This window comes from Aulonocara sp. 'chitande type north' Nkhata Bay, linkage group LG15 (assembly GCF_057382095.1).
Source record: "Aulonocara sp. 'chitande type north' Nkhata Bay isolate Kocher_YH1m ecotype deep benthic linkage group LG15, A_spYH_male_GT1.1, whole genome shotgun sequence".
NCBI lineage: Eukaryota > Metazoa > Chordata > Actinopteri > Cichliformes > Cichlidae > Aulonocara > Aulonocara sp. 'chitande type north' Nkhata Bay.
Window position 1 is genome coordinate 30,753,063 of NC_141358.1, and position 27,699 is coordinate 30,780,761.

Below are 27,699 nucleotides of genomic sequence, written 5' to 3' on the forward strand. Positions count from 1 at the left end.
GAAACCAAATGTCCCAGGGTGTTTTATTGGATTTGGGTCAGACGAGTCGGGGGGGGGGCATTCAGTGGTAACAGTTAATTTATCCTCCAGGCAGTGGCAGAGCGGGGGGGTGGCTTACTGGGCTTAAGCCCGGGTTGTTTTTTCAGAAGCCCGGGGTCTTTTGGAGTGTAATTTTTTTTTTTCATAGTTAGATGCCTGACTGACAACTGTATAAAGCGAAAAACTACACACAATATTCGAAGCACATAGTGCACACTGTGGGAATTTACGACTGTGCATAAATCCCCCTAATATTGGTATGATCCGAGCTCAGGCAGTAAGCGGGGCGGGGCAGCTGCTGCGCTGTTGGAGAAACGGAGCTAGGCAGACAGAGGAGAACTGAAGTTTGACCAGGTACCAAAGCAAAGCATTCGTACTGTACAAATAATGTAAATATGACGGTGTATCACGAAAGATTGATATCAAACTGATCACTTGACCCATATTATGTTACTCGCTCTTCAAGTGAATCAACAAATGGCAAAATGAAAAGCCGAACAACAACAATGCTGTTTCTTTAGAGAGTCTCAGCTTACATGTGTGTTTATTTCATATTTTCAGTTGTTACCCTCCACGGCTAAATAAATCGGTTTCAGTAATGTACTGATATACAAGAATGGACATAAGGAGCGTCTTTCAAAGAAAAAACTCTGGTAGTATTTTATATATTATGCTTTGTATGTTGTTCAGTATATTTCTATGCAAAACAAGAGGAACTTCAATACACAGCAGTATATTCACAGTTTAAACCAGATATTTACATACACTTTATGGAAAACACAAGAACATTTTTTTACTGTATAACATCAATTTAGAGTGAACTTGTTTTGTTTTGGATAAATAAATATTGAAATATATTTTGAATTAGTTAAATGTCAGAATAAAGAGAGACAGAGCTGTCTATTTTTATCACTTTCATCAAATTTAGGAGTACATGTACACTAAGTTTATTGTTAATTAATAAGAAAACTCCAGACGATTCCATTCTGAGCTGAAGAAGCTTCTGATGGGTTAGTAGAGTCCATGTGAGTAAATTGGTGGCACACCTGTGGATGCATATAAGGCAAAACACAGAGCCTGTTTCTTTGAAATGGGAAAATCAAGAGATGTCAACCAAACACCAGAAAAAGAACTGTGGAGCTCCATAAGTGTGGCTCAAGTTTGAATACAATTTGGTGCCATTTACAATTAAGAAATACAGATAGTTTCTCTCTTTACTCTTAAAGTTAACAAATATGTTTCTTATATTTATCAATCTAAAAAAATAAACATTTAGTCTGATTTGATGTTACAATTAAAAAAGTGTTTGTGTTTTGATCTGAAGAGTACATAAATATCTGGTTTCAACTGTATATTTGATTAGCACAAAGAGGGAGAGAGAGGAACAGAGAGGGAGAGAGAGAATGAGGACAGAACAGAGATGGAACAAGAGCAGGTGAGACACATGTTAGTCAAATGGTTGTTTACCTAAAGTATCACCGTATCATAGGTCCTCATGTATCTCGTACCTAGTGTTTCTTTTTAGGTTTGCAATTTTTCAAATTCTACATTTATTAAGTTATGCAGGCTTGTTTGCACAACAAGGCCAAATAATTTTATAAACTTTTCTCAATCTAAATAGTGTAGTTTGGTAGAATTAAAACATAAGTGTAGTGCAGGTCTATGATGATTTTTAGTGCTACTATCATCTAGTTCTGATTCTGTCTTGGTTAAATCCCAAGTAGTCCTGATTTTGAACTGTTGTAGTCCTGTTTTAATTCTGGATCAGTTCAGGGTCTGGTTGAATTGGGGTTTAGTCCTCGAGTCTTGATACAGCCCCGACTTTGTTCTGCCTTGCTGCTTAATTAAAAAACTAGTTTAAGGTGTCCTGCATATGTGATATATATTTTTCCCTATATGAAGTCATTCTTTTTTGAACAAAACTCAAAACAGAGCCTATTAATCTTTCAGTCATTTCTAAACACCCCCCCCCCCCCCCCCAAAAAAAAAAAAAAAAAAAAAAAAAAAATCCCACATGCATACTACCCTTTAGGGCTAAACCCCGGGTGTTTCAAATGTCTGGCTCCACCTCTGCCTCCAGGACCTGCCTGCATACTCTCACCACATGAAGCATTGTTGTAAACCAGGAGGAACCCAGGACCCACTGCACTAGTGTTGGGTCGTCCTAATACCTAATGGCAGTCAGGGTGCTGTTGCTCAACCTTTAGAGGTGTGTATGTATGGTCCTCCTCAGACCCTCACTGACCCACCATCACACTGGTCATGCTGAATGATGTTACAGGACGTATAACGTTCTCCGTAGCTTTTTGACATCCTTTCATGTCTGTCACATGTGCTCGCCTGCTCTAATCTGTGAAAGCACAACATGCCACTGGTCAACCTGCCATTTTTGGTATTCTATAGTAAATGCCATACAGGCTTCAATGTGCTAGGCAGTGAGCACAGGGCCCACTGAAGGATGTCAGGCCACCCTCATGAAGTCTGTTTCTGATTGTTTGGTCAGACACATTTCACACCAGTGTGCTGCTGAAGGTTTTTTTTTTTTAATAGCTCTGGTAGTGCTCATCCGGTTCCTCCTTGCACAAAGGAGCCGATACCGGTCCTGCTGAGGGATGCAGGACCCTTTACAGCCCTATCCAGCTCTCATAGACTAACTGCCTGTCTCCTGGAATCACACAGCAAATCTGGCACTGGCATGTCTTGATGTGCCATCCTGGAGGAACTGGACTACCTATACATCCTCTGTAGGATGCATGTATTACATCATTCCACCAGTAGTGTCAATGACCACAGCTTAATGCAAAATTAGGGAAAAAACGGTCAGAAAATATGAGGGGAAAATGTCAGTGTCCTCCACCTGTAAAATGGAGCTACACTGAGTTTGCTTTTAGTTTTATGGTTGTACTCTGAGCTCTTCCATGATGCTTGGTGTATAGGGGTGCATGGTCACTCCGCAAGGTAGACATTACGTGCCAGTATAACACTTGATCATTAGTCTGTACAGTAACACAGTATGATCACCCAACATACAAAGACAATTATCAGACAATATATCCATGTGATGGTTGTAAGGAAAGCTTTTAATTAGCATGATTTCTGACCCAAATACACAGTCCAGCTGTAATTCATACAATGTATGCACACAGATGCCAAAAAAAGATATCACGCTGATGTATCAAAGACCAAATTAAAACATTTGTTGTTTAACTCTGAACCAACTAGGTGTTGCGTACAGCATTCTGTTGCACAACTTGAGGCAGATTCCAACACTGTTTTAAGTCATCATGCACTTTCCTATTTTTAATGGAAAACTTGTTGATGGAGCAGCAAACTCTAGTCACTAGCTACACTATGCATGCACCTTTTCGTTGTACGCAGTATATCATGCATACTGCAGTTTAACTGAGCCCTAGGGAGAGAAAATCATGACATCACAAGCTGATCTTTTGGGATGTCTTTGAAAAAGCATGACCAATATTAAAATAACACCCTCGCACATAAAAACAAACAAAAAAACCCAATGAAAAGAGAAAATGTGGTTTGTGAATTTATGATGAATGAAAACGCAGGTTTTTCACCGACAGCCTGTTGAGCCGTTTGATCCTTCACACCTAGAGCTGCCAAACATCAGAGAGGGCTGCACTGCAAAGCATGATTAAAGCTTCGCAAGGTCAACTAAACCTGCTGAACATTTAACCTGCTCTGGAGCAGGTAATGTTTGAGATCAGCACTTCCTCTGTTATGTGAACGCACACATGGATAGATGGGAAACTGGGGGTAACTTCTGCAGTTGATAACCACCTTTGTGTGACTGCTTAGTCAGATTGTGGCGTCGCTTAGCCCAAGTTCAGAAAAGAACAGCTACTTTGTAGCACAGGCCACTGAAGTGATAGTGAGGACATGCAGATTCGTTCTTTGAACAAGAATTGTGTTTCAGTCTTGGACTGTATCAGTCCGCTCGTAGTTTATATATATAGAGAAGGTGCATAGACATTCTGAACAGCTTCACGGACATTCTACAATATTAGTAACAGGAAGCCACAAACAATACTGATTAAAGTAGACCACATAGTAATCCTTCTCATGATAGAATCCTTATAAAAAACAAAAACTGAGGCACAGTGAAAAAAAAAAAAAAGACAATTAACAGATGAACGTCAGTAATGTCGAGTCAAAGGAAGATGTTTTTTAGTAGCGACAGAACAGAAACTCTGACGCAGTAATCTGCTTAGCTTTGTCTTTTTAGACATTTCAACAGATTTAAGCAAGTGTCTTTGCCTCTGTTTACTTTTAAATACATTTAATGCATTTAGAGCTGTCTTCATTTTTTCCAGCTGTAGGTGAATGATTTTGGAGAAAAAACAAAGAACTGCTACATACACAAAGTTTTTTTTAAGGGAACTCTGAAGTGTTTGGTTCTGGTTCTAAAATTCTCAGTTTGTCCATATTTATAGGTTAACCCCACAGCATCTAGCTTTTTATTCTGCGCTGCAAACTTTTAGTGATACGTAAACTTGAACTAAACAGGATAAATGGTCCATTTAGTAACAGTTCTGAGGATGTAGACCATATCAAACTGCTTTGGTCTTGAGCTTTGGAGCAGATCTGATACAAAGGCTAAAGGTTATACTTTTGTGTAATACCAATTTGTACCACAAGATGGTGCAGTGAGCCAACCAGGCAAGTCATTAGGAGCACATTCTTATCAACAATATCATACCGGGAAAAGCAAAGCTACTTGCGGAATCAGGGATATGGCAGAAATAGAATTACCAAATAGAAGTAAAGAAGCTTACATTCAAAAACATTTCTAAACACCCACTGATAAAACACTGCTCCCTGGTGGTGAAATTTCAATGACTTATGTTAATGTAATCATTTGTATTTATGCCCTATACACTGTGTCTGCACAGCTCTGCCATCAGGAAACTGGGTTGATCACGTTAGCCTTGCAGCTAACAGTTAGTTTTACCGAAGCAAAGGAAAGAGAGTAAACTTTGAATGGTTTGAGTTTATATAAGAGCTGTTATGTCATGTTATTACCAAAAAGGCCTTTTCCAGTTTTTGTCCTGATGGACATTATAAATAATATTGAGAGGGTCTTACCATTCATTTAGATGGGAGCTTCAAAACACCTTCCAACATGGGTGCCAGTTAGGAAGGGTTGCTTGTAGAAAGATTTTGGCAGATTTCTTTAAAGAAATCTAAACAAGACCAGCAGCTGGAGAGCGGTATCAGTCTTTTCCTTTGACCTTCAGCTAAAATGACTTAAAAAAAAAAACAACCAAAAACGAAGTGTTTCTCAAAAAGCAGAGCTTCAGCTCATCTGATAATCCCTTGAATCTTGGACATTGTTTTTGTTAACTGCATTACAGCTAAACATGTTTTGGGTGTGGGTAAAGCCAAAGTGGTCACTGTTGCAGATTCTCTGCATGATGTGCTGAAAGCAGATTCTGGTAAGGTAACCGTAAGCCTTCCATACTTTAATCTCATTGCATCATGACATTCAGCACCATAAATCTCTCACTTTAATCTCCATTCTGAGGGACTCATATAAGCTAACATTAAATGAGCTTATGTTGGCTGATGAAAAGATTCACGAAGACCATGAAAGAGTAAAGTGACAGGAAAAGCTGTGGTGATTCACAGATCAGAACAAAACCAGGCCATGCCAAACCGCAGGTTAAACAACAAATAGGAACAAACTGGAGGAGCCGGTCAAGATGATCCTCATTCAAGGCTTCTTCTCTTCTTCCTCTGCTTCTACTTCTATGTTCTCCAGGAGATTGTGCTTCTCATCCTCTGGCATCACAGGGACAGAGTTTACATTAAAAATGCGCCTGTAAAACAGAAAATAAAGTTTGTTGGAAGTAATCACGGGGGGGTCAAAATTTTTGGGACCCAACCTCTGGGTCCCAAAAATGAAGCTGATGCAAAAAGAACTGTAGTTCATCTAATGACCACTTGAGGTCAGCACCAAAAATTCAGTTGAATTTTATTTATATAGCGTGCACAATCACAGTTGCCTCAAGGCGCTTTGTATTATAAGGTAAAGATCCTACAACAGAAAACCCCAACAATCATATAACCCCTATGAACAAGCGCTTTGGCAAAAGGGGGAAGGAAAAACACTCAGCAGAACCAGCCTCATCTGCCAGGAATTTTTCTGCAACTCAATAATTTGAATTTGAAAGTTTAAAGTTAGGAGGCAGTTCAAGAAGTTTGCTCTTCTCTTCTGGTGAGTGAAATTCTAGCATTACATTAAACTGTTAGCAATATGCATGTCTGCACATGAATATGAATGCTTCCTAACCAAGCTTGCATTCTTTAGCAACTCAGCACGCCACCCTTTCATCTAAATATGGTGACTCCCACCTCCAGAAAACAAATATGGCGGCAGCCAAAGAGTAAAGAAACCAATAGGTGACAACAGCTACATTCATCTTGTATCTATGCAACAAACTCACTTATGTTCACAAATTGGGAAAAACACATCTAAGATCTTGACGATGACGGCTGATCCGACCACGCCGATCACGACCACCCACATGACCAGGAAGAAGAGAGGCAGGGATTCGGAACAGAAGCGCCGCAGACGCTCCCTGGCTTGCTCTACCCACTGACACATGGCCTGGGGAGACATTGTTAATTGTTGTGGAAGAAATTTTCAAACAATGTGCTCACTTTGTGAAGACTAGAAGTGTCAAAATTGAGGAAATGATGTGCTTTTAACTGCTGGATTGCAGGATTTCTTTTTGTATAGCTAACTTTGTGTAGTTTGTGATGGAAATAACTCAATATTTTCTCCTGATAACATAAAATAACTACAAACTTTGACATTTTTTTTCAGATCTTTCACTTTAATCTTCCTAATAGTAGAGACTCTGGCTCCCTGTTTTTACTCTGTGACTCCAAAGAGTAGCTTTGTGTGATTTACAGTATTTTATACTGGCCTTGGTTTATCCTCAGTCCGACCCTATGAAACTCCTTGTGGAGCAGACTGTATTGTTTGGAATGAGTGTGATCTTACTGCAGACTTGCACTTACAGAGTAAGAAGAAATAAGTTCCTTGGGTGGAGTTTCCATTTGATTCTGATCAGGCTGGCTCGGGTAAGTGTAATCAAGTTCATCATCATATCTGACATCATACAGGAGGTCAGGATCCATACGCAGGGGGGTCTCTGGGAGTTTTCCAGGGGATGCAATCTCTTCCCGGGTGGTCTCTGTGTGCTTCAGAGGATACTGGCTTGTGGTCTGAGAGATCAGCTGCTCTTCATCTGATTTGAAAAGTGCAGGAGGAAAAATATTAAATATTAATTAATAGCCAATATTCTAAACTGGACAGCTAATGAGTAGTTTACTGACAATTAGGACACAAAAAGCAAACCTTTTCTAGAATTTGGTGGATCTGTGACAACCACATCATTTTCTCTGGGAACCCTAAAGATATCACTGTGTCCAATGGGGTAGATGTTGGTAAACTGGGCCAGCTTCTGGAAGTCTGGGCTCATCAGTATTTTCACCTCACACATGTCAGGCTGCTGGACCTGAATAACACACACAAAAAAAACAAAAAGGAAAATGCAACAACTTTTTAAAATAAACATACTTAAGCTGCCTCTTTGATGCATATTTTATGGATGAGTCATCAGACTCAAAAGGCGCATCCCACAATGCATTTGGAATTTGACTTGAATGACAAGTCAAATTCTAGAATGCCGTACACAATGGCTACGTTCACACTAAAGGTCTTAATGCTCAATTAAGGATTTGATTTTTTGATCAAATCCGAATTTTTTGTCTGCTTGTTCACACTACAAATAAAATATGACAGCAAACGCGCTCTAGTGTGAACCCTCAAAGCGGCCCGCATGTGCAAAAGAAGACGTCACACACAACGCACTGTTTAGACCCAGACCAAACAGTATTGTTTGACTGATGGCCCTTAATATAAAGACTTGTTTTGGACTTTACGTTTCTCAATTTTGCTTTAAGTTATAAAGTTATTTTGTTATTTAGATATGGCCTAATAATTATCCTTATTGCTGTTTTAGAGAGGAGCGGTGCTTCAAAGGATAGTTGCAGATTTCTGTCAGAATCTGCAGATTATGCAGTACAAATAAAATGTTCACGTTTCTCCAACGCTGTCTTCCAAACAGTTTCACTGGATGGCCAGCAAGCGTTCGCGATGTCTTCTTTAGCGCTGTTAATTGGCGTCTGTCTTGTGTCAGTGATGTAGAAGACGGATTTAATGCGACATGACCGTTCAAACAGCAGTCGCTTTCTAAAACATCAGATATGTATCAGATTCAGTACCACATGCGAAAGTGACCTAGATCGGATTTGAAAATATCGGATTTGTGCTGTTCACACTGTCAAACCGTGATCGGATATGGGTCGCATAGGGTCAAAAAAAGCCCTGTTGTCACCATTATCCAAATTTCACAGTTAAAGCAAGGCTGACTGCTCATTCTAAAGTGATCTGTCAATCACAAGTGAACTCCCCGCCCCCATAAAAAAGAAGCTAAGTCTGGCTTGTTTGCTTTTTGTGCATGTTAAAGGGGACCATAATTTACAACATAAACACTAAGTTGCATCCTCTAAGACTCAAAACTAATGACTGGCATCATAATCGTCGGCAAAGTGTTTAATGAGGTCATAGAGCGAGGGACATTTTTCGAGAGACTTTTATAAACTTCTTTTAGCCACCACAATTGCCGCCCCCTGCTGGCCGTTAGAAAGAACCATATCAGGGCCCATTGTTCATTCAGTGGTGCTACTTTCAGTCACTGTGCAAATGTGCTGTTTATAAGGTCGGGGAAACCTGCGTTCAGCTGAGACTGAAGGAGTCACTTGGATGAGTGAAAAAACATTTCTCCCACTGAAAACGCTACGTCCACATAAACAGAATCAACTTTTGGGATTTCCACATATGGTTCACATGTCAGACCTGGAAGCTATGTCCATCCGATTTGGCTGTACTGGAGAAATGAGGAAACACTATTTCCTGTTGCTACATGAACATAAACTGTTTCACTTTGGATTTTTGAATGTGAAAGCAAGTTTTTAAGAGCATCAGCTTTAAACTCTGGTCATGTTTAGTATAAGCAATCACCACCTCTTTAAAGCCACAGAGGCTTGTCCCCACATGATAATTTCAGTCATATTTACTCCAGAGTTATTCTTAACATTAAAAAAAAACAAAAACAAACTGTGAGATTCTGTCAGAGAGCTGTACAATTAGTGTTTACCTCTTTGCCATCCATCTCTATCACTTCACTGAAGACCTGAAGAGCCACCACCTCCTCTGAGTCACTGTATAGCCTGTTCTGGCTCACCATCACCCGGGTAACAGTGGACACTATGTCCCCAGACTCAAACTCACTGCTCCCATTGACACTGTCCACTAAGAAAAACAAACAAAATGTAGCAGAATTAGAGGAATTGGAGGTTGAAATGTCACTGTCAAGAAATCCACAGACTTCCCTTGAAAACAAGAACTGGAGTTGGGTCTAACCAGTCTCTAAAAGACTGGTGGGAGGACCTTGTGCACAACTGAGCAAGAATATAAGAATTTTTACTTCTTGGGCTCCAACTGGCAGCTTCAACAGAACAGGCCACATTTCCCACTGTCTGTGCTCATTTGTATGTCTGAATCTTCATCTTTTATTGGCCAGTCTCTGATCTCTCCTGTTTTATGGTTACACTTTAATGAAGCTGCCAGCTGAAGACTTAGGCTTTTTCAGTTGTTGCTTCAACTGCTCAAATGTATTGCTTCTTTAATCAGCAGTACGGTTTTCAGCTATGCTTACTTAATGGGAAAATGTCTTCCTATTGATCACTTGGCATTTTTAAAATGATAAACTCACATTAGGAAACATAATGTGGAACCCAGGCACCTGTTTGTCTGTTGGGTAGTCCATTAAAAAACCATTAGTGATTTATGATTGTCTAAAAGTCCATTATCACTGACTTTTCCAATCACTGTAATGTTAATTGACTTTAAAGTGGACTTGTGTTCATTTCCAGATCCATATTTTTCTTATTGAATTTAACTAGACTATCACAGTATGACTCACAGTTCACCAAATACCAAAATAATCTGTATTTGTCTTATATAGAGCTTGCCCCTTGGTTCATTCCCAAAGTGTTTCAGACCACTTTTATTTAATGTGATTAACCACCATGTGGTTTTTCTTTTCTTTTTTAACAAAAACAATAAGGAAAAGCATAAGAATAAACTACTCTAATCTGATATACATTTGAAATCATGATTGATTAAACAATACTGAACTCTACTGAATTTACACTGACAATAATATTTACATTTCTAACATTTGAACAGTATATTTTCTTCCAGCTGAGATAAGTGCTTTCCCCTGATTAAAACCACAGTGGTTTGAATAAATGTGTGAAAAACTCACAGAGAAGCGCTTGGCAGTTGAACCTAGTGACCCCTGACAGCTCCACTGGGACGTCATTGACCAGCACCTGCTCTTCACTCACTGATATGTTTAAATTTATCTGAAAAAAGAAAAAAAAAATAGACAAAACAAAAAGGCGACTAATTGTCGCAGTTCATACTTACAGAAAACAAACCTTCGGTTACTGAGCAGTTTACACAGAGTACCTGTAAGTTGTTAGAGTCTTGCAGCTGTGTGTCTGCCAGTGTCCCCGCTGTCACATTGATTAGGATGTTTTCCTACGGTGGTCAGTAATTAAAAACGAAAGGATTAGGTTTAACACTGCAATGCTTGTAATTTACAGTAAGTAAGTAAGTAAGTAAAATTTATTTATATAGCACATTTCACAGGTAAAAATCACAAAGTGCTTTACAGTAAGATCAGACATACAAGTTAAAATTAATTAAATTAGTTAAAAGCCCGTTTGTATAAAAATGTCTTCAGCTGCTTTTTAAAGGAGTCAGTAGAGTCTAGACAGCGTAAAGACAACAGCAGAGAGTTCCACAGCCTAGGTGCCAGTGCCTGAAAAGCCCGATCCCCACGTGTTTTAAATCTAGTACGTGGGACCACCAGTAGCCTCTGACCTGAAGACCTAAGTGCTCGGGATGAAGCATGAGGTTTCAGCAGGTCAGAGATATACTGGGGAGCTTCACCGTGCAGAGCTCTAAAAGTTACAACTAAAATTTTAAAATGAACCCTAAAATTTACAGGCAACCAATGAAGAGAAGCCAAAACTGGAGTAATGTGTGACCTCTTGTTTGTACCAGTTAAAAGTCTTGCCGCTGCATTCTGTACAGACTGAAGGCGATCCAGAGCTGATTTGTTAAGACACGTAAAAAGACCGTTACAATAATCCAAACGAGAAGAGATAAAAGCATGAATAATCATCTCAAGTTCTGCCTTTGACACCAGTAGCCTGAGTTTAGAAATGTTTCTTAGATGATAAAAACAGTTCCGGACAAGTAGCTGTGCTCTATTGCAGGAAGCAGGTTCACTATGGCAACAAGTAAATAAAGAGTTACAGAGAGTTAATCACTGTTTTATATTTGAATGTACTTAACGGCTGTAACCACCTTAAAAAATTGAATGGAGGATTTTATCATTTCTCCCATGAAAAAACATTTCTTAATGAGATTTGCAAAAAAACCTTTTAGTGTTCCCCAGTTTAACCCTTTATAATGTGAACTAATATTTGCTTTCACTGTCTCTCTTGCAGCCATAGCAGACATGTTACAGTTAATTGGGTTCATGTTGCACCTGTTTTGAATGCAACTTGAAAAATGCAGGACAAATTTTCAAATCTGTTATGAATGTAAACTTTAACCATTAAAGACAAACATGTTATAAGATATGCCAAAGTTTTTAAAGAGCTCTTTATATTCTGAATTAGACATTTTACTTGCATTGTGGGATTTGGGACAAAATAAGCCACTGTGAACTGATCCAAAGCAGGTCCAGATGGGAAATGGCTGGATCTGAATTGGATACAGATTTGATCCAGTCTGAATCTGTGATCCTTATGCACTGTGCGAGTTGACTCCAAGGCAGACCTGTTTGCTGATGTTGACAGTGGGATGTTTTTTAATATCATTTAATGACTGAATTTCAGTCCGTGAACACATTTCAACATGATGTGTAATCAGATTATAGTTAGACTTTCTACAGCCTCGTTTTAAAAAGTCACTTTAAAATCGGTTTAGTTCTTAAAATACCAAAACCATTTCAGCCTCCTCTTCACTCACATATTCACATCACCAAGATCTCAACTATGACAGGCATTTTTCCATCAGTGTGACCGATTACACAAATATGGTTGATCACTGATCAGCGTGTTCTGTGTCTAAAGATTTGATTAAAACGGTCAACCTTTTTATTACAGGGAAATAGTCAAGAGTTAGAAAGATGCAGACTAGCCTTTAGAGTTTATTCTGAGTTGATAATAAATCCGCGTAATCGCTGTATCAGTTGTTGACGACTAAGTGATTATAAAAGCACTCATGCTGGGTACATAAAACAGTAAACTAACGTGTAAATAGGATTTCTGTGTTTGTAAAATGTAAAATTCTGTAAATTAATTCGCTCTGCTATGTGCTATTTGGATGAGGAAATTGAAAAATGTGTTCAGGTGCTGCAGGAAGGGAGGAGTCTGTGGAAGGACGACTTGGTTGACTAAAACTTGCTAGTGAGCAAGGTAAGTTCACAAAGTGTTTCCAAGGTATCCGAGGCTGAGATTACGTTAACTCTCTTTCTGGGAGAAAAAAAAAAACTTGGGAATTTCCACTCATCAGGTTTAGCCTCAATTGTTGGCTAAACCTGCTTTCCGGAATAGGGCCCTGGACTCTCAGTAAGCTAATGCTATGATGATCAAGTTAGCTCCATATATTTGCTGCCTCCGTGGCTCTTACCGTATTCAGTTGTCTATTCGACGACTCTGTGCGAGTTGCTGAGACAAAAAGAAGTAATAGAACACAAACTGTCGACCACGTCATTTCCATTTTGAGTTCACTTCCCAGCAGCAGGACAGCTAAAACAAAAACATTGAGCACGCAAATGTACTGCGCAGGCGCAGATTTTCTTCTCGCGAGAAGAGGAACGTCAGCATGGCGGTGCTCCTTGAAACGAGTCTGGGCGATATTGTGATCGATTTGTTTACAGACGAAAGGCCTAAAAGTAAGACTACAAAAATTCTTACTCTTGGTGGTAGCTAATTTCTGTAAGCGGCTGCTGGTTGAGTCACTCACTGGGACGTTAAACTACAGAATTAATGGTTGCTAGCTACCGTCGTTAGCATGTTTGCTTCATATTCGTTTTAGTAACATTAGCCGGTGTTGTGCAAAGTTACCCATACATCGTGTTGCTATAAATACTCTGTTAATAAAGACTTAGTTAATTATAATTACTTTGGCTTAACTTGGACTCTGTGCTCTTTTTCCAGCTTGCTTAAACTTTCTGAAGTTATGCAAGATAAAATACTACAACTACTGCCTCATCCACAATGTGCAGGTAAAGCGAAATGTCCTGTATAAACTTTATGTGGTAGTGAATGGTTCAAATTTGGTTTTCTTTGGGAAACCTCAAGCAACCCAGAATACGGTATGTAGTAATAGCGGAAGTTGGGTGTAAGTGGTGTTGCATTTGGACCCAGTAACAAGTTAATATGGCAGAATTCAAATTCAATTGAAACTGCATTGTTGCCATAATGGCAAACCAGCATGTAGACGTTACCGTGCAAGAAAGGAAGGTTGGTGTTTCTACTGCTAAGTTTGTTCCCATGCGTTCAGACTTGTTGATTAGTCTAGATTTTAATTTCCTTTTAGTACCTCCTTGCTTGTTAGCCACAACTTTCTTGAGACAGATAGTCCTCAGAACTTTATCCATGTTCCATGGCTCACCTTTATCAGCAGGACAAGTCTCTAAATACTCCCAAACAGTTTACTAGTTACACTTGTCTAGCACCTGCATGGTCGTGCATGCAGTACGTCTCAGTTTTTCTACATGATAAACAAATGTTGTTCTTGTAAATTGAAGTTTGTTTGTTTTTTCTGTGAAATTACAGAAAACAAGGTTCTGGTAGCTCATTAACGAGGCTCTCCTGTAATTACTTTCTATAGCAGATAATGAATAAAAGAAGAACTTTTCTGTCATTTAAATGTCTAACTGCCAGTTAGTTACTTTGGTGTAGCATGAATGGCCATGGGGAAGGTCTTTGTAAGCAGGAAAAATACAGTTAAAAGTCCACAATTTATGCCCCTCTTCACATTTTCCAAAGCCAGATCGTATATTTGACAACCCTGCACTAGAGAGATCATATCTTGGCGGGTTTGAGAAAACCTCACTGTTCCCTTGGATGAGCTGGAGTTAGTGGCCGAGGAGTGGGAGGTCTGGGTTTCTCTGCTGCCCATGCAACCCCAATAAGCAGTAGATGGATGGATCACTGGAAGCCTGAACGTCAGAGTATAATTTCATATTAGATTTGTATTTGATATTGTAAAATTAAATGAGAAAAATGTAGTAGCTAAAGTTTTAAAATAACTGGAGTAATTTCATTTCTCATTCCGTCGAGAGTCACCTGTGCGTACTCCAGGTATTGCCGCTATAAAGAGACAAAGTTGCTGCTGTCAGCCTGCAGCAAAGTCTAAAAGAAACCTATCAAATTGACACATGCAGCAGTTTGTCAGTTAGAGTATTTCATTCAGACATCCGTTATTTTAGCTTCTTCTTGATTTAGTTGTGCTGCCACTGCGTAAAGCAAACCCATTGTCAGGGTTTTAATGCTGCTGGACCACCGGGCGTTTGCCTTTGGGTGTCGTCTGCCAATTTTTATTCATATATTTAATCGTATGTAGACTTTTCAGTAGAAACTTTTAACATCTGTAATCTTCTCCATATTTTTTCAGACTCTAATGAAGATTTTGCACTTTTTCTGTCTTTTTCTTCACATTATATGTGTAACATGTCATAACTCTTCATCTTCTTTCCAGAGAGACTTCATCATGCAGGCTGGAGATCCTACTGGCACAGGTCGTGGAGGAGAATCTGTGTATAGGTGAGTCTTATCCGTCTTTTAAGAGGGCAGCAGATTGAGGATGTTGGATAAAAAATAAAGATGCTCTCCATTGTGCCTTATTAGCAAACTGTATGGGGACCAGGCACGCTTTTTTGATCTGGAGAAAATGCCACGCATTAAACACAAGAAGAAGGGGACGGTGTCCATGGTGAACAATGGAAATGATCAGCACGGCTCTCAGGTGAATGAGATGAGCACCCAGTGTTGAGTGCTTTCAGACCAGTAACCACAGAAAAAATACATTATTATTCATCCCCTGTTGGTTAGACCAGATTAGATGATCTATAAACATATTCAACATTCATACAGAAATCATAGATCTGTATGTAATATATATTATAAATACATTTTAAATAATATTTTGCAAGATTGTTTAACATGAGATACTATATCTAGAGGTATGTTTCTTCCTAGTTTCTAATTACCACTGGCGAGAACCTAGACTATCTGGATGGAGTTCATACAGTGTTTGGGGAAGTGACTGAGGGCATGGACGTCCTGAACAAAATCAATGAGGCCTTTGTTGACAAGGATTTTGTCCCATTCCAAGATATCAGGCAAGTCAAGACAAACTGTATTGCACTTGTTTTATCAACTTGAAGAATAATGTTAATGCTGCGTTCATTATTACTTTAATAAAAAAAAACCTCAGGGCATATTATTATTATTATCATCATTATTATTATTATTACATTTTGCTGTAGGATAAACCACACAGTGATCCTGGACGACCCGTTCGATGACCCTCCTGACCTACCGGTGCCTGATCGATCGCCTGAACCCACCAAGGAGCAGCTGGATGTGAGTATAGGGCCGCAGCTTCAATTAGATAGATGTTCATAGCAAGATCATAAAGCTAAGATAAAAAAGATATCTATCTCATATTTGCGATTCTAATTTTAACAAGCTTAAAGGTCAAACACCTTCTTTAACACATCCTGAACTTTCTTAGGCAGCTTGCTTGTTAAAGTTGTTTAAAAGAATATTGATCTTGATGGACATCAATGTTCTGTTTTGGATGTTGGCTGCCTTCTCTGTCAAGATGACCCCACACTGCCCTGCGGAGTCCAATCCGTGACTGATAGTGTTCTGTTGTGTGTTTTTCTATCTAGGTATGCTTCGACTGCAATGGCAGTGAGTTTGACATCATTGTAATGCTGAAAAATTAAGCTGCTGCCAGTCAGATCCTTTCCAGATGGTTTTTCAGAATCGAACGATACTTTGTTGCGTTCATAATTCGATCAGTTTTGACAAGATCCCCAACACCACTGGCTGAAACTTAACCCCAAACCATGACAGAGCCTTTGCCATGTTTTACAGATGGCTGTAAGCACATGCTTTCTGAATTGTGTAGAAGTAGTACTTGTACACACTGCAGTAAAAGAAGCAGCCAATATGCAAAAAACACTTGAACAATTGTCAGAAAGCCAGGAGAACTATTGCTCAAAAACCACTTTAAAAATTAGGTCTGGCACCTTGGAAGCAAAATCTAAAGAAATTAGCATGACTTCTGTACAGTACCGTAAGTAAATGTTTCTGCCATGGCTGTGCAGAGTGGCCGTATCGGTGCAGATGAAGTGGTCGATGATACAGATGGGAAAGGAGCCGAGGAACTGGAGGAGAAGCTGAAGGAGAAAGAGGCCAAGACTCAGGCTATCCTGTTGGAGATGGTAAGATAAGGAAACCTGCTCTCAGCTTCATGTTGAAGTGTGTGTGTGAGAGAGTGCGTGTAAGAAGATGCAAAAAAATAAATACTCAAGCTCTTCTGTTGTAAATCCATCCAGGTGGGCGACCTCCCTGATGCAGATGTGAAGCCTCCAGAAAACGTGCTGTTTGTGTGCAAGCTGAACCCAGTGACCACAGATGAGGACCTGGAAATCATTTTTTCTCGCTTTGGATGCATAAAAAGGTGACGCTTCACTCCAAGTACTACAAAGTATCTTGTTTTTCAGTTATTTCTATTTATTATATTTTGCCTTGGTTCTATATTGTCTTCTTCAAATAATCCTTTGTTCTGTGTAGCTGTGAGATCATCAGAGACTGGAAAACTGGAGACTCCCTCTGTTATGCTTTTATAGAGTTTGAAAAGGTAAGTGTGTGTATACTGCAGTGATGACAGTTTAAAGAAAAAGTTCTAGATTTAAGGAAACACTTTTTTCCCCTATAATAATAATAATAATAATAATATAATCAGTGCATTATGTTTACTCTATTTATAGTTTTTAGAGATATCGTGATGATCTGTTTTGGTGTCATGAGCTTGAGCCAGGGCACGATTAGCCTGGTTAGCTTACTGATTAACATGTCCCTAATGACATGTTTGTGTGTACACATTTGGCATTTCAGTTTGCATGACACAACCAGTATATCTTTAACAGTCTTCCATGTTTCACTGTCCTTTGTGTGATACATATGTGCAGAATGGGGAAGCATATCTATCAGTATCAGTAGAGTAAATACAATAAATTTAGTGAAAGTGATAGATGGGAAAACCCTGGTCAGGAGTAATGGAAATCAGTCATGTTCTTATAGTGACATGTTGTTGTCATGCCGTGCCTCAGTGGAGTCTGTATCATAGAGAAGTGAGAACTAAACCCACGATATAAGACTGTGTTTATCATGAAGGTGCTGTCAGCCTGCTATACATTGTGAAAATAAAAACCATAAAACTTTGATTTTGTGGAATTTGCCCCAGGTTATGACTGGTAATGACTTATAACTATTAAAAGGGCAACTCCCTGTGGTAAACTCGTAAATCTACACCATCAGAAGATAACGAAGAACACAATCATGGACTATTAGTTTTTTCACTGACTATGGTGAATTATTGATTGAGTGCACTTGGCCTCAGAACATCCCAACACCTGCATGCACACCGCTGGAGCTTTCAGAGGCGTTTCAATCATGTTTCATTTAAAAAAACAAAACAGGTTCAAATTATTTGGGTTAGCATTCGTCCACAAGAGGGCAAAACAATGCAAGGCAGTGCATAGCTAATTGTAGAGTCACATATATTGCAACATAAGCGCGTCTTTAAAAAGATCTACAAGCATATAGATTGCAAATGAAACAAACAAAAGAATTATGTTAAAGTACATCAAATGTATATTTGAAACTTTGAGCGAGCTCTGCTTTAAAAATATGGAACAGCAGTTATCTACCTCAGTGTAAATAATGATCAAACGATCAGTAGGGTTCCTCTGACGTTCACTCAGTGGGATGGTTTCTTCCTGTTAAAAGTGATATTTTTCTTCCCACTGTCACCAAGTGCTTGCTTGTGTGATTATTGAGGTTTCTTTCTAATATTGTTAGGTCTTTATCTAACTATATTAAGAGACTTGAGCCCACACTACTTGGGTAGAATATTTTTCTTTTTTACTTTTACTGTTTTATCCTGTTTTTTATCACCAGTAAATTCATTACAACAAAATATTTCCAAACAGGTCTTCAGGTCTGCACTCACTGGAGCAGAGTTGAATTGTGAGCTCTGCCGTTAATACCGCTTCTCTGGTTAATGAACTATTCCAGGCCTAAATCTATCCTCTGTTAGGTTTAAGCAGCAGGGAAATGTTTGGCTCATCTGTAAAACGTGCAAAAGTATGCGGATCTTAATAGACAGGAAACACTAAATTGTATTTTTATAATTTACTGGGAAGTTTATCACCAGCTGTTGAGACCTTTATGTGGATCAGCTTATACAGGGAGTGCAGAATTATTAGGCAAGTTGTATTTTTGAGGAATAATTTCATTATTGAACAACAACCATGTTCTCAATGAACCCAAAAAACTCATTAATATCAAAGCTGAATGTTTTTGGAAGTAGTTTTTAGTTTGTTTTTAGTTTTAGCTATTTTAGGGGGATATCTGTGTGTGCAGGTGACTATTACTGTGCATAATTATTAGGCAACTTAACAAAAAACAAATATATACCCATTTCAATTATTTATTTTTACCAGTGAAACAATATAACATCTCCACATTCACAAATATACATTTCTGACATTCAAAAACAAAACAAAAACAAATCAGTGACCAATATAGCCACCTTTCTTTGCAAGGACACTCAAAAGCCTGCCATCCATGGATTCTGTCAGTGTTTTGATCTGTTCACCATCAACATTGCGTGCAGCAGCAACCACAGCCTCCCAGACACTGTTCAGAGAGGTGTACTGTTTTCCCTCCTTGTAAATCTCACATTTGATGATGGACCACAGGTTCTCAATGGGGTTCAGATCAGGTGAACAAGGTGGCCATGTCATTAGTTTTTCTTCTTTTATACCCTTTCTTGCCAGCCACGCTGTGGAGTACTTGGACGCGTGTGATGGAGCATTGTCCTGCATGAAAATCATGTTTTTCTTGAAGGATGCAGACTTCTTCCTGTACCACTGCTTGAAGAAGGTGTCTTCCAGAAACTGGCAGTAGGACTGGGAGTTGAGCTTGACTCCATCCTCAACCCGAAAAGGCCCCACAAGCTCATCTTTGATGATACCAGCCCAAACCAGTACTCCACCTCCACCTTGCTGGCGTCTGAGTCGGACTGGAGCTCTCTGCCCTTTACCAATCCAGCCACGGGCCCATCCATCTGGCCCATCAAGACTCACTCTCATTTCATCAGTCCATAAAACCTTAGAAAAATCAGTCTTGAGATATTTCTTGGCCCAGTCTTGACGTTTCAGCTTGTGTGTCTTGTTCAGTGGTGGTCGTCTTTCAGCCTTTCTTACCTTGGCCATGTCTCTGAGTATTGCACACCTTGTGCTTTTGGGCACTCCAGTGATGTTGCAGCTCTGAAATATGGCCAAATGATGATCACGCTTCAGAAGCTTTGCAATTTTGAGACTGCTGCATCCCTCTGCAAGATATCTCACTATTTTTGACTTTTCGGGGCCTGTCAAGTCCTTCTTTTGACCCATTTTGCCAAAGGAAAGGACGTTGCCTAATAATTATGCACACCTGATATAGGTTGTTGATGTCATTAGACCACACCCCTTCTCATTACAGAGATGCACATCACCTAATATGCTTAATTGGTAGTAGGCTTTCGAGCCTATACAGCTTGGAGTAGGACAACATGCATGAAAAAGATGATGTGGACAAAATACTCATTTGCCTAATAATTCTGCACCCCCTGTATGTAAGAAGACATAATGGGATATGCAGCAATAGAAATCCAGGATGCTTCTTGATTCAAGCATGTTAGCAAATTACATACAGTACTACGTCTGGGCCCTGTTGTGATCTGTAATTCAATTTGACACCCCAGCTGTTATTGCTAATGTATGTAACTTATACTGTATTGTTACCATTCATTTATACAAATATAAAATGGCTTAAAAGTTAGAACCAAATTTTTTTTTTATAAAAGCAAAAAAACAAATGCAGGCCTGTGTTGTTTACTTCAGCTGTTCAGCTGATGTCCATGTATATGTTCCCTAATTCTTGATTTCTGATTAATGAAAGTTTAAATATTCATTGGTAGTGCTACATGGTGTGAGTCCCAGCCAAGGGGTTTTCCCTTATGATTAGCAGAGAGGTTTCGTGCCATGTAATCTCTGTCAGTAGGGAGGATACCTTTGCCTGTCATTCTTATTTAAGGAGTTTGGCACTTAATGTCAAATTCTCCTCAAGGTCTTTTCTTCTTCTTGGATATCTGATAGTAGGCACTGATAATGGTTCTTATTGGAAAACCTTGCTGTTGTTTAGAGGGTTTCTTACTGTTTGCTTAGTTCATTAATGTTGAGAACATCTGTTTTTTCTTTTCTTATTTTTGGAAAAGCATATTTTTGCTTTTTAAACGCTGAAAATATCATAAATATAACAGATTACTGCTGTCTTTTGGTTTCAGTTTCCAGTAACTTAACGTTTTATCAAAACTCGATCTTGATTCTTGTTTCACATGATTGATGACGCATTAATTCCTGCATGACTGTCAACGACATGCACAGATGTTTTTGGACTATTCATATTGAAGCTTTAGTATTAGTGGTTTGCTCTTGCATGTATTTTGGAGCCAGACGTGTCCATATTTAGGCCAAAACGTATTAACAGCTTATGCTAGCTAGCTTGGTTATCAAGTGGCATCTATATATTAGTGTGTCTGTTTACATTCAGTGCACACAATATAAAATACTAAAAGTTCAGTCACCAAAACTGAACCACAAACCTTTTATACCACTTGAATCACCCAATGAGATGTATTGCTTTGTCAGATAAATTCATTAATAATGCTACAACAGCACAAACACACTGGAGAAGACGAGTTCAGAATTAGCAGAGGTGGCTTAATTCCTACAGAAACGCCCACTGCAAAGCTGTTATGAAACTGAAAACTGTCTATAGGCCAAGATGTTTGTACCAAATAGCATTACTGCAGTCTGTGGAGAATAACTTGCTTTTGAAGTTAGCCTCAAGAGGCCATAAGAGGAACTACAGTTTTTGTCACTTTGGTGCTGGTAGACGTTGCCATTTGGTCTGCATATGCAAACGTCCTGGTGGGAGGGGGTTTTCAGTTTAATGTGTGTTATAGAATAGAATTCAACTTTATTGTCATTGCACATGCACAGGTACAGGGCAACGAAATGCAGTTTGCATCCATCCAGAAGTGCTTTAGTGATATAGATATATTACAATATATATTAGCAATAATATAGATATGTAAGTATATTACAGAAATGGGTCTATTATGGTATGTTAGAATGTACACGGTATGAAGTATGTTGTGAATATTCTATAACTATAAGTATAAGGATATATATATGAAAAACTATACAGAATATGACATAAATAACTTTACAGAATCTGAGATATACAGCTATACAGAAATGGGAACTATGCAAGTTGTAAACAGTTGTAGGATTAAAAATTATCGTATGTACAGAATGATTATTTACACAGAGCTATACAGTAGTGCAGTTAAGATAAGTGAGGGTGTGGATAATTTCTACAGAGGCTATGTAAAGTGCTATGTTATATAACCTAAATTATAATGTTGAGCAAAGTAATCAGGACTACAACTTTTACCATTATCGAGCAGCTTTACTACCAGTTTTTTTTTTTTTTTGTTTTGTTTTTTTTAACTGAAGAAGCTTCTCGGATGAGAGGTGAAATGTCTTCAAGCAACTTAAAGAAGTCCAGACGCTTTTCTTTCCAAGCTCCTTAGATTTACTGTGGGGGGGGGGGTTTTCTCCACAGCAAGAAGACTGTGAGAAAGCTTACTTCAAAATGGACAACGTGCTCATTGACGACAGACGCATTCACGTAGACTTCAGTCAATCAGTTGCAAAGATCAAATGGAAAGGGAAAGGTAATGAAGCTGAAGGCTTTGTGGTTTGCATGTTAGTTTATGTTGTTTAAAGTGCACCAGTTACACCAAAGTTTCTGTCATTAGTGGTGTTGTTCTCCCTTTGTATTACCACACCTTTTCATTAGCTGTGACCTTCACTGCTTTCTCCGTTTCCTAGGGGGGAAATACACTAAAGACGACTTCAAAGCTTATGAGAAGGATGTAGAGAATCGATCCAAACTGGCTCTCAAGGATCAGGTGAAGCCAAAACAAGAGTATCCTTGTGCGTCAATAGGCTGGGATTGAGTTTTCCAGCTTTTCCACTTCGTGCCACAACATATCATTCTGCAGTACATGCCAGCTGCTGTGTGCTTTTTTTGTTTGTTTTTTGTTTTTTCCTTTTCTTTTCCTGGTTTGAGTTGGCAGAGCTTTCAGAACTGACTGTCTCAACTTCCTGGAGATTTCCATAACTCAGGTAAAAGTTCCAAGTACAACCTGATAATCGAGGAAGAAGAGGAGGCACCGAGTCATCGGCATTCTGAGAAGAAACATAAAGAGAAGAGGCACCATCATCATTCAGATGATGAGGACAGCAGGAAGTCCAAAAAGCGCAAGGTAATAGTCAGTCCATGACATGACATAACATTTTTTTCTTTGCTCGCTGATCAGTAAGAATTGTTTTAGAAGTGTTTTTAATTCTGTTAGTGATGCACCTAAAGACATGCGAGCCACTTCATTAGGTACGCCTTTTAACTGTCCAGTAACACAAATATTTATCTTTGTGTTATTTAATTATGTTCAAATCACACAACAGCAACTTAATGCATTTAGACATTAACAAGATGACCTACTGAAGTTCAAACTGAGCATTAGAATGGGAATTGTTAAAGTGACTTTGAATGTGGCAAATGGGCTGGTCTGAGTATTTCAGAAACTGCTGGTCTACTGGGATGTTTCCACAAAATAGTCTCTTGGGTTTACTGAGAATGTTCCAAAAAAACGGAGAGTATACATTGATCACAGAAGCAACCTTTTGATTTACTTATCTGGATGACTGAGCATGCATCGAGACATATACACTGATATGCAGTTGTCTGTGTAAAAATGCCTTGTTGGTGTCAAAGGTCAGAAGACAATGACAACACTCCATTTTTCCACTTATTTAACAGGGTAACACATGGTAATGAACATCAGTATACCAAACACAAAGTGTAATCATGTCAGATCATCGGAAAACTGCTCATTTACAACTGCAGTCTCGGAGCAGGTTGCATTAAACTTTATAATAAACAAAAAACCATAGAGATATATGGCGAAAACAAAAAGCATGAATAGACACAAATGAGTTAAAAGTGGTCACAGATGTGGTTTGCCAATGTTTAGGATAAGCTTTTAACAGTATGTGGAGTGCTCCTTTATTGCCACGGGTAAACTATTCTAATATTTAGTTCCCTTTAGTGACAGCACAGTTTGTCCACGTGCAGTGCCCTTATAGGTGTCGTGCTGTTTGAGAAAAATATGCTAGCATCAAAGTATCACTTCCAGTCAGGCAGGTGCTCATTTCAGAATCAAACCGAGGTAACTGTGAGTCACTAGTCCTGAATTTTGAATATTTGACTTTCTGCGCGGTGGGGACAGGATGCTGTCCTGTGGCAACCTACATAACTCTGGTTTTGGCATCTTTGATCATCATCTGTGAAGGATCACAGTCCTACACAGTTATATTCATAAAAAGCATGTCCCGGTCATAGTTTCTTTTCTTTTTTTGTTTTCCTTTGTTTTAAAGAGTGGCAGCACGGTTCATGTTAAAGTAGAGCATAACTTCTTTAGCTATAAATTCATGTTGAATTTTCTGAGGGATTAAACCATCTTAACCCAGTGGTAAAGAGAGTTAGTCATACTAGCTGCTGTATTTTGTATCATTATAGAAATATAAATTTCACACAGCAGATGAAGGTATTACGTGTTCTAAGAGTTATCATCAGTACTTGTGCTGGTAACACTTGGAGTAGTAAAAGAATATTACCATGAAACGGAGGCAGAGGCAGATGCGTGCCTCTACATGAGGTGACACTTCACCTTTATTAAAGACTAACTGGATCGTTTTAATTAACATACAGTTATTATCATGTTATTTCTTGTGCACATATAACTGCTTTAACCTGGTACAGGTTCTGACTTTTTCAAAAAGAAAACAGACACTCTGATATATCAGTGATGAAAGTAATTGATCAAGAAAATAGTTGCACATCTCCCACTCACTCAACCAAAGTACCTCCAATAAGTTGATTTCTACTTATAGAAAAGGTGGGCTACATGGATTATAAATAGTCAGTCTATATTGTTATACACAGTAAATATATTAATATTTAGAAAAGTCTTCTAAATAGTTTAGAAGCTTGTAATCACAAGCTCTACTGCCCATGTCACATCCAGCTACCATAATAACAATGAAGGAGATGTGTAAGAGAGTAAGCAGCAGTCAGGTCCTGAAAATGTGTTGCACTTGTTTAACTAATGATCAGACGATTCGAGCACCTCTGTAACAGCAGAGGTTTTGGTTGTGTGTGGGACTGAACTGTTCAAGAGAATGTTATCACCGCACCACAGAGGAAAGATATCGGTGACGGTTTTAGAGAAGCCGGTCTGGGAAAGGTTATAAGGTCATTCCCAACAATTTGAATTCCACCATGGACAATAAGATGGATTATTCACAAGTGGAAAAGACAGTTGTCAGTGATTCAGAGATCGGACCTCCCAGCAATGCTCTGAGAAACTGTAAAAAACACAAGAGGTACATCTCATTATACGAGCCTCAGATAACATGTTAAAGGTCAAAGATCATTACAGTTCACTTGGCAAAAGACTGAACCAGTATTGATTTTTCGGATCAGCGGTGTCCAACTCCAGGCCTCAAGGTCCTGTAGGTTTTAAATGCGTCCTTGAACCAATACAGTTGATTTAAATGGCTAATTTACCTCCTCAACATGTCTTGACGTTCTCCAGAGGCCTGATAATGAACTAATCATTTGATTCAGGTGTGTTGACCCAGGGACAACACACCTGCAGGACGCCAACCCTTGAGGCCTGGAGTTGGACATCCCTGATTTAGGGTCTGAAATAATTATACTGTGTTCACTGAGTTATTTCCTTTGTTATACAGAGCTGCAATCACAGTGCATCACTGAGCCCTATTTAGTCTAGGTCTATACACACAACACACACAGTTGAATATAAATGTTTGACAGAAATCTGCCTCGTTAGGTGATGGGCTCGCCGTCAGTTACAACCGTCCCTGAGTGTGTTTTACAGCGTCTGTGTTTTACAGCGTCTGTGTTTACAGGCGAGGAGTTACCTGGCTGGCTGCCTAATTAGGTTATGAAGTGATCGACTCCATTGTTTACACACTGACCTTTGATATCTGGAGTTTCCTCGTTTCCATTAAAACCATCTGTCAGTGTGTAGAACCAGCACATTGTGGACAGTCTGTTGATTGTGTTAAAAACCGTTTGTTCTCATTTCTGCAATGACTCCACAAAAACATGTGTGTCACATGTTCAGCTGCATCATATGGAATTTAATAGTCAGCATGTTTTTCACAGATGGTATCAGATGTCAAGATAGCCCCAGCTTATCATGTGATGTGTTTCCTTGTTTCTTTGGTTAATTATACATTTGTCCAGTCAGTATTTACTTTTAATTATTCTCCTAAGATCTTCTTTTCTAGGCTCTTTTGCCTAGAAAAGAGCCCAGTGTATCAACACCTCCACAGGGAAAAGAATGGAATAGATTGGTTGTTTTTATTTTTTTTACAACTTTGGATGTGGAGTGAAACCAGTCAGGACAGAATTCATTGCAATATTTATATCATTGCATTTGTGTAACTGCTCTACTCATGTTCAAGTATAGCAGTAAATGCTAACACTCAAACATTTATGGTCATTTTTAAAAGAAAAGAAATACACTGTTGTTTTTGTAACGTGACATTGATCAGTCATGTTGTAAATATAAATGTTTTACTGCATGACTTGCAATTTTTTTGGCTCTTGAACTTGTGTCTAATGTATAATAGTGTCAGACAATATGTGGATCTTTCAGTCATGTCATAAATAGCCTCAGTGTATGTAAAAGGTTAACTTAAAGGTCATATTATTGGGATTTTTCTGGATCAGAAGGAGTCCTTGCAGGACTTCCTGCCCGCCGACAGTAAATAATTAGTCGTTTACTTTATTTGAGAGAAACCTGCATTTTCCTGTTATGTCTGAACTTCGGATAAACAAAAACGGCTCGTGCATGAATAAATCCAGCCCTACCTGAAAAACGAAGACAAAATAAGATTCTTGGAAAATATTTTCCCGAGTGCCTGAGAAACACTCATTTCCCAGAGATGCCATGGGTCCGAGGGGAAAGTAGCAACTTTTACCTTGAAAAAGCGAAACATGAAATTTGTTCCTGTGCGTTATCTGTCAGGTCTTATCTTGTGTCAATCCTTTTGACTGATCCTTGTTCTCAGGCTTACAAGTTGAACATAACTCTTGGCTGACTGACGTCATTTTCAGTTACTGCAAATTTATTTCCTGCATGACACACGCCTTCAGAATCTCCTGAAACTGAAACAGTTTATGAGCTGATTGCTAGCCTAGCAGCATTAAGGCTGCAAACCACCCTCAGGATGCTTTGTGCAACACGCTGGAAACCGGGTAATAATAGAGCTTATTGTTCCATACGTATGCAAATCCTACAATTGTGTACTGATGAAAATATATTAAATACCAGTAACCAAAAGAGAGAAGAGAACATTTTTTGTAGCTTTCTCTTTATGGACTTAAAGACGAGCTGCTTTACTGAACATACTCTGCCTCTCCTTCTTTTCCAGGACAGTGAGGAGGGCAGGCGGGACAGAAAGGGAGGCCGCCAGCGTTCACGCTCACGATCTCGCTCCAGAGACAGGGACCACAAGCACAGCAAGTCCCGGGTCAAACATGGGAAAGAGGGGCACGATAAAGGCCACAGGGACAGGAGCCGCAGTCGCTCTCCCAAGAGGTCCAAGGACAAGGAGAAGAGTAGATACAGATGAGGGAGGACAGAGGACGAATGAGATATATATGTATTTGGACCACAGCCACTGAACTGTGATCATCATGAAATGTCTGAATATTCATCATCTTAAACTTCCTCTTAAATCACTTGATCTTGACTTTTAGGGAACTAGTCGGGTGATTGTCAGGTTTTTGTCACGTCGTCTAGATCGCCACTAAGAAATGTTTTTTTTATATGTGCATTAAAAGTTCACTGTAACGAGGTTTTTATTTGATCACTTCTTTCACTTCATTTGAATGCCGTGACAGATG

General features: G+C 39.0%; 2 protein-coding genes across 3 annotated transcripts; one reads left to right on the forward strand and one right to left on the reverse strand.

Annotated features, from left to right (window-relative positions):
* Positions 1-3,092: 3,092 nt before the first annotated feature.
* Positions 3,093-13,198, reverse strand: ginm1 (glycoprotein integral membrane 1). The gene is made up of 8 exons (XM_086262861.1): positions 12,908-13,198; positions 10,670-10,741; positions 10,464-10,563; positions 9,291-9,445; positions 7,427-7,586; positions 7,087-7,316; positions 6,507-6,670; positions 3,093-5,879 (listed from the first exon to the last, which is right to left on the reverse strand). The coding sequence occupies exons 1-8, from the start codon at positions 12,995-12,997 to the stop codon at positions 5,774-5,776; spliced, it is 1,077 nt and encodes a 358-aa protein (XP_086118987.1). The 5' UTR covers positions 12,998-13,198; the 3' UTR covers positions 3,093-5,773.
* ppil4 (peptidylprolyl isomerase (cyclophilin)-like 4) lies at positions 12,642-27,653 on the forward strand. 2 transcript variants are annotated; one of them, XM_086262860.1, is made up of 13 exons: positions 12,642-12,693; positions 13,438-13,505; positions 14,984-15,048; positions 15,133-15,250; positions 15,484-15,626; positions 15,774-15,870; positions 16,623-16,739; positions 16,854-16,978; positions 17,092-17,158; positions 22,258-22,369; positions 22,527-22,623; positions 22,831-22,963; positions 27,225-27,653. In XM_086262860.1, exons 3-13 carry the CDS (start codon positions 14,996-14,998, stop codon positions 27,423-27,425), a joined length of 1,263 nt encoding a protein of 420 aa, XP_086118986.1. In that variant the 5' UTR covers positions 12,642-12,693; positions 13,438-13,505; positions 14,984-14,995; the 3' UTR covers positions 27,426-27,653. The 2 variants fall into 2 exon arrangements, with proteins under 2 accessions (XP_086118986.1, XP_086118985.1); XM_086262859.1 differs by lacking the exon at positions 12,642-12,693 and adding an exon at positions 12,784-13,172.
* The last annotated feature ends 46 nt before the right edge of the window (positions 27,654-27,699 follow it).

Excerpts from the sequence above, each read along its gene's own strand:
- ginm1 (XM_086262861.1), bottom strand. The coding sequence starts at position 12,997 with ATGGAAATGACGTGGTCGACAGTTTGTGTTCTATTACTTCTTTTTGTC. Across the intron at positions 7,317-7,426 it reads TCCACCAAATTCTAGAAAAG|ATGAAGAGCAGCTGATCTCT; the intron begins GTTTGCTTTTTG and ends TTTTCAAATCAG. Across the intron at positions 6,671-7,086 it reads AACTTATTTCTTCTTACTCT|GCCATGTGTCAGTGGGTAGA; the intron begins GTAAGTGCAAGT and ends ATGTCTCCCCAG.
- ppil4 (XM_086262859.1), top strand. The coding sequence starts at position 13,103 with ATGGCGGTGCTCCTTGAAACGAGTCTGGGCGATATTGTGATCGATTTG. Across the intron at positions 13,506-14,983 it reads GCCTCATCCACAATGTGCAG|AGAGACTTCATCATGCAGGC; the intron begins GTAAAGCGAAAT and ends TCTTCTTTCCAG. Across the intron at positions 16,740-16,853 it reads AGGCTATCCTGTTGGAGATG|GTGGGCGACCTCCCTGATGC; the intron begins GTAAGATAAGGA and ends AAATCCATCCAG.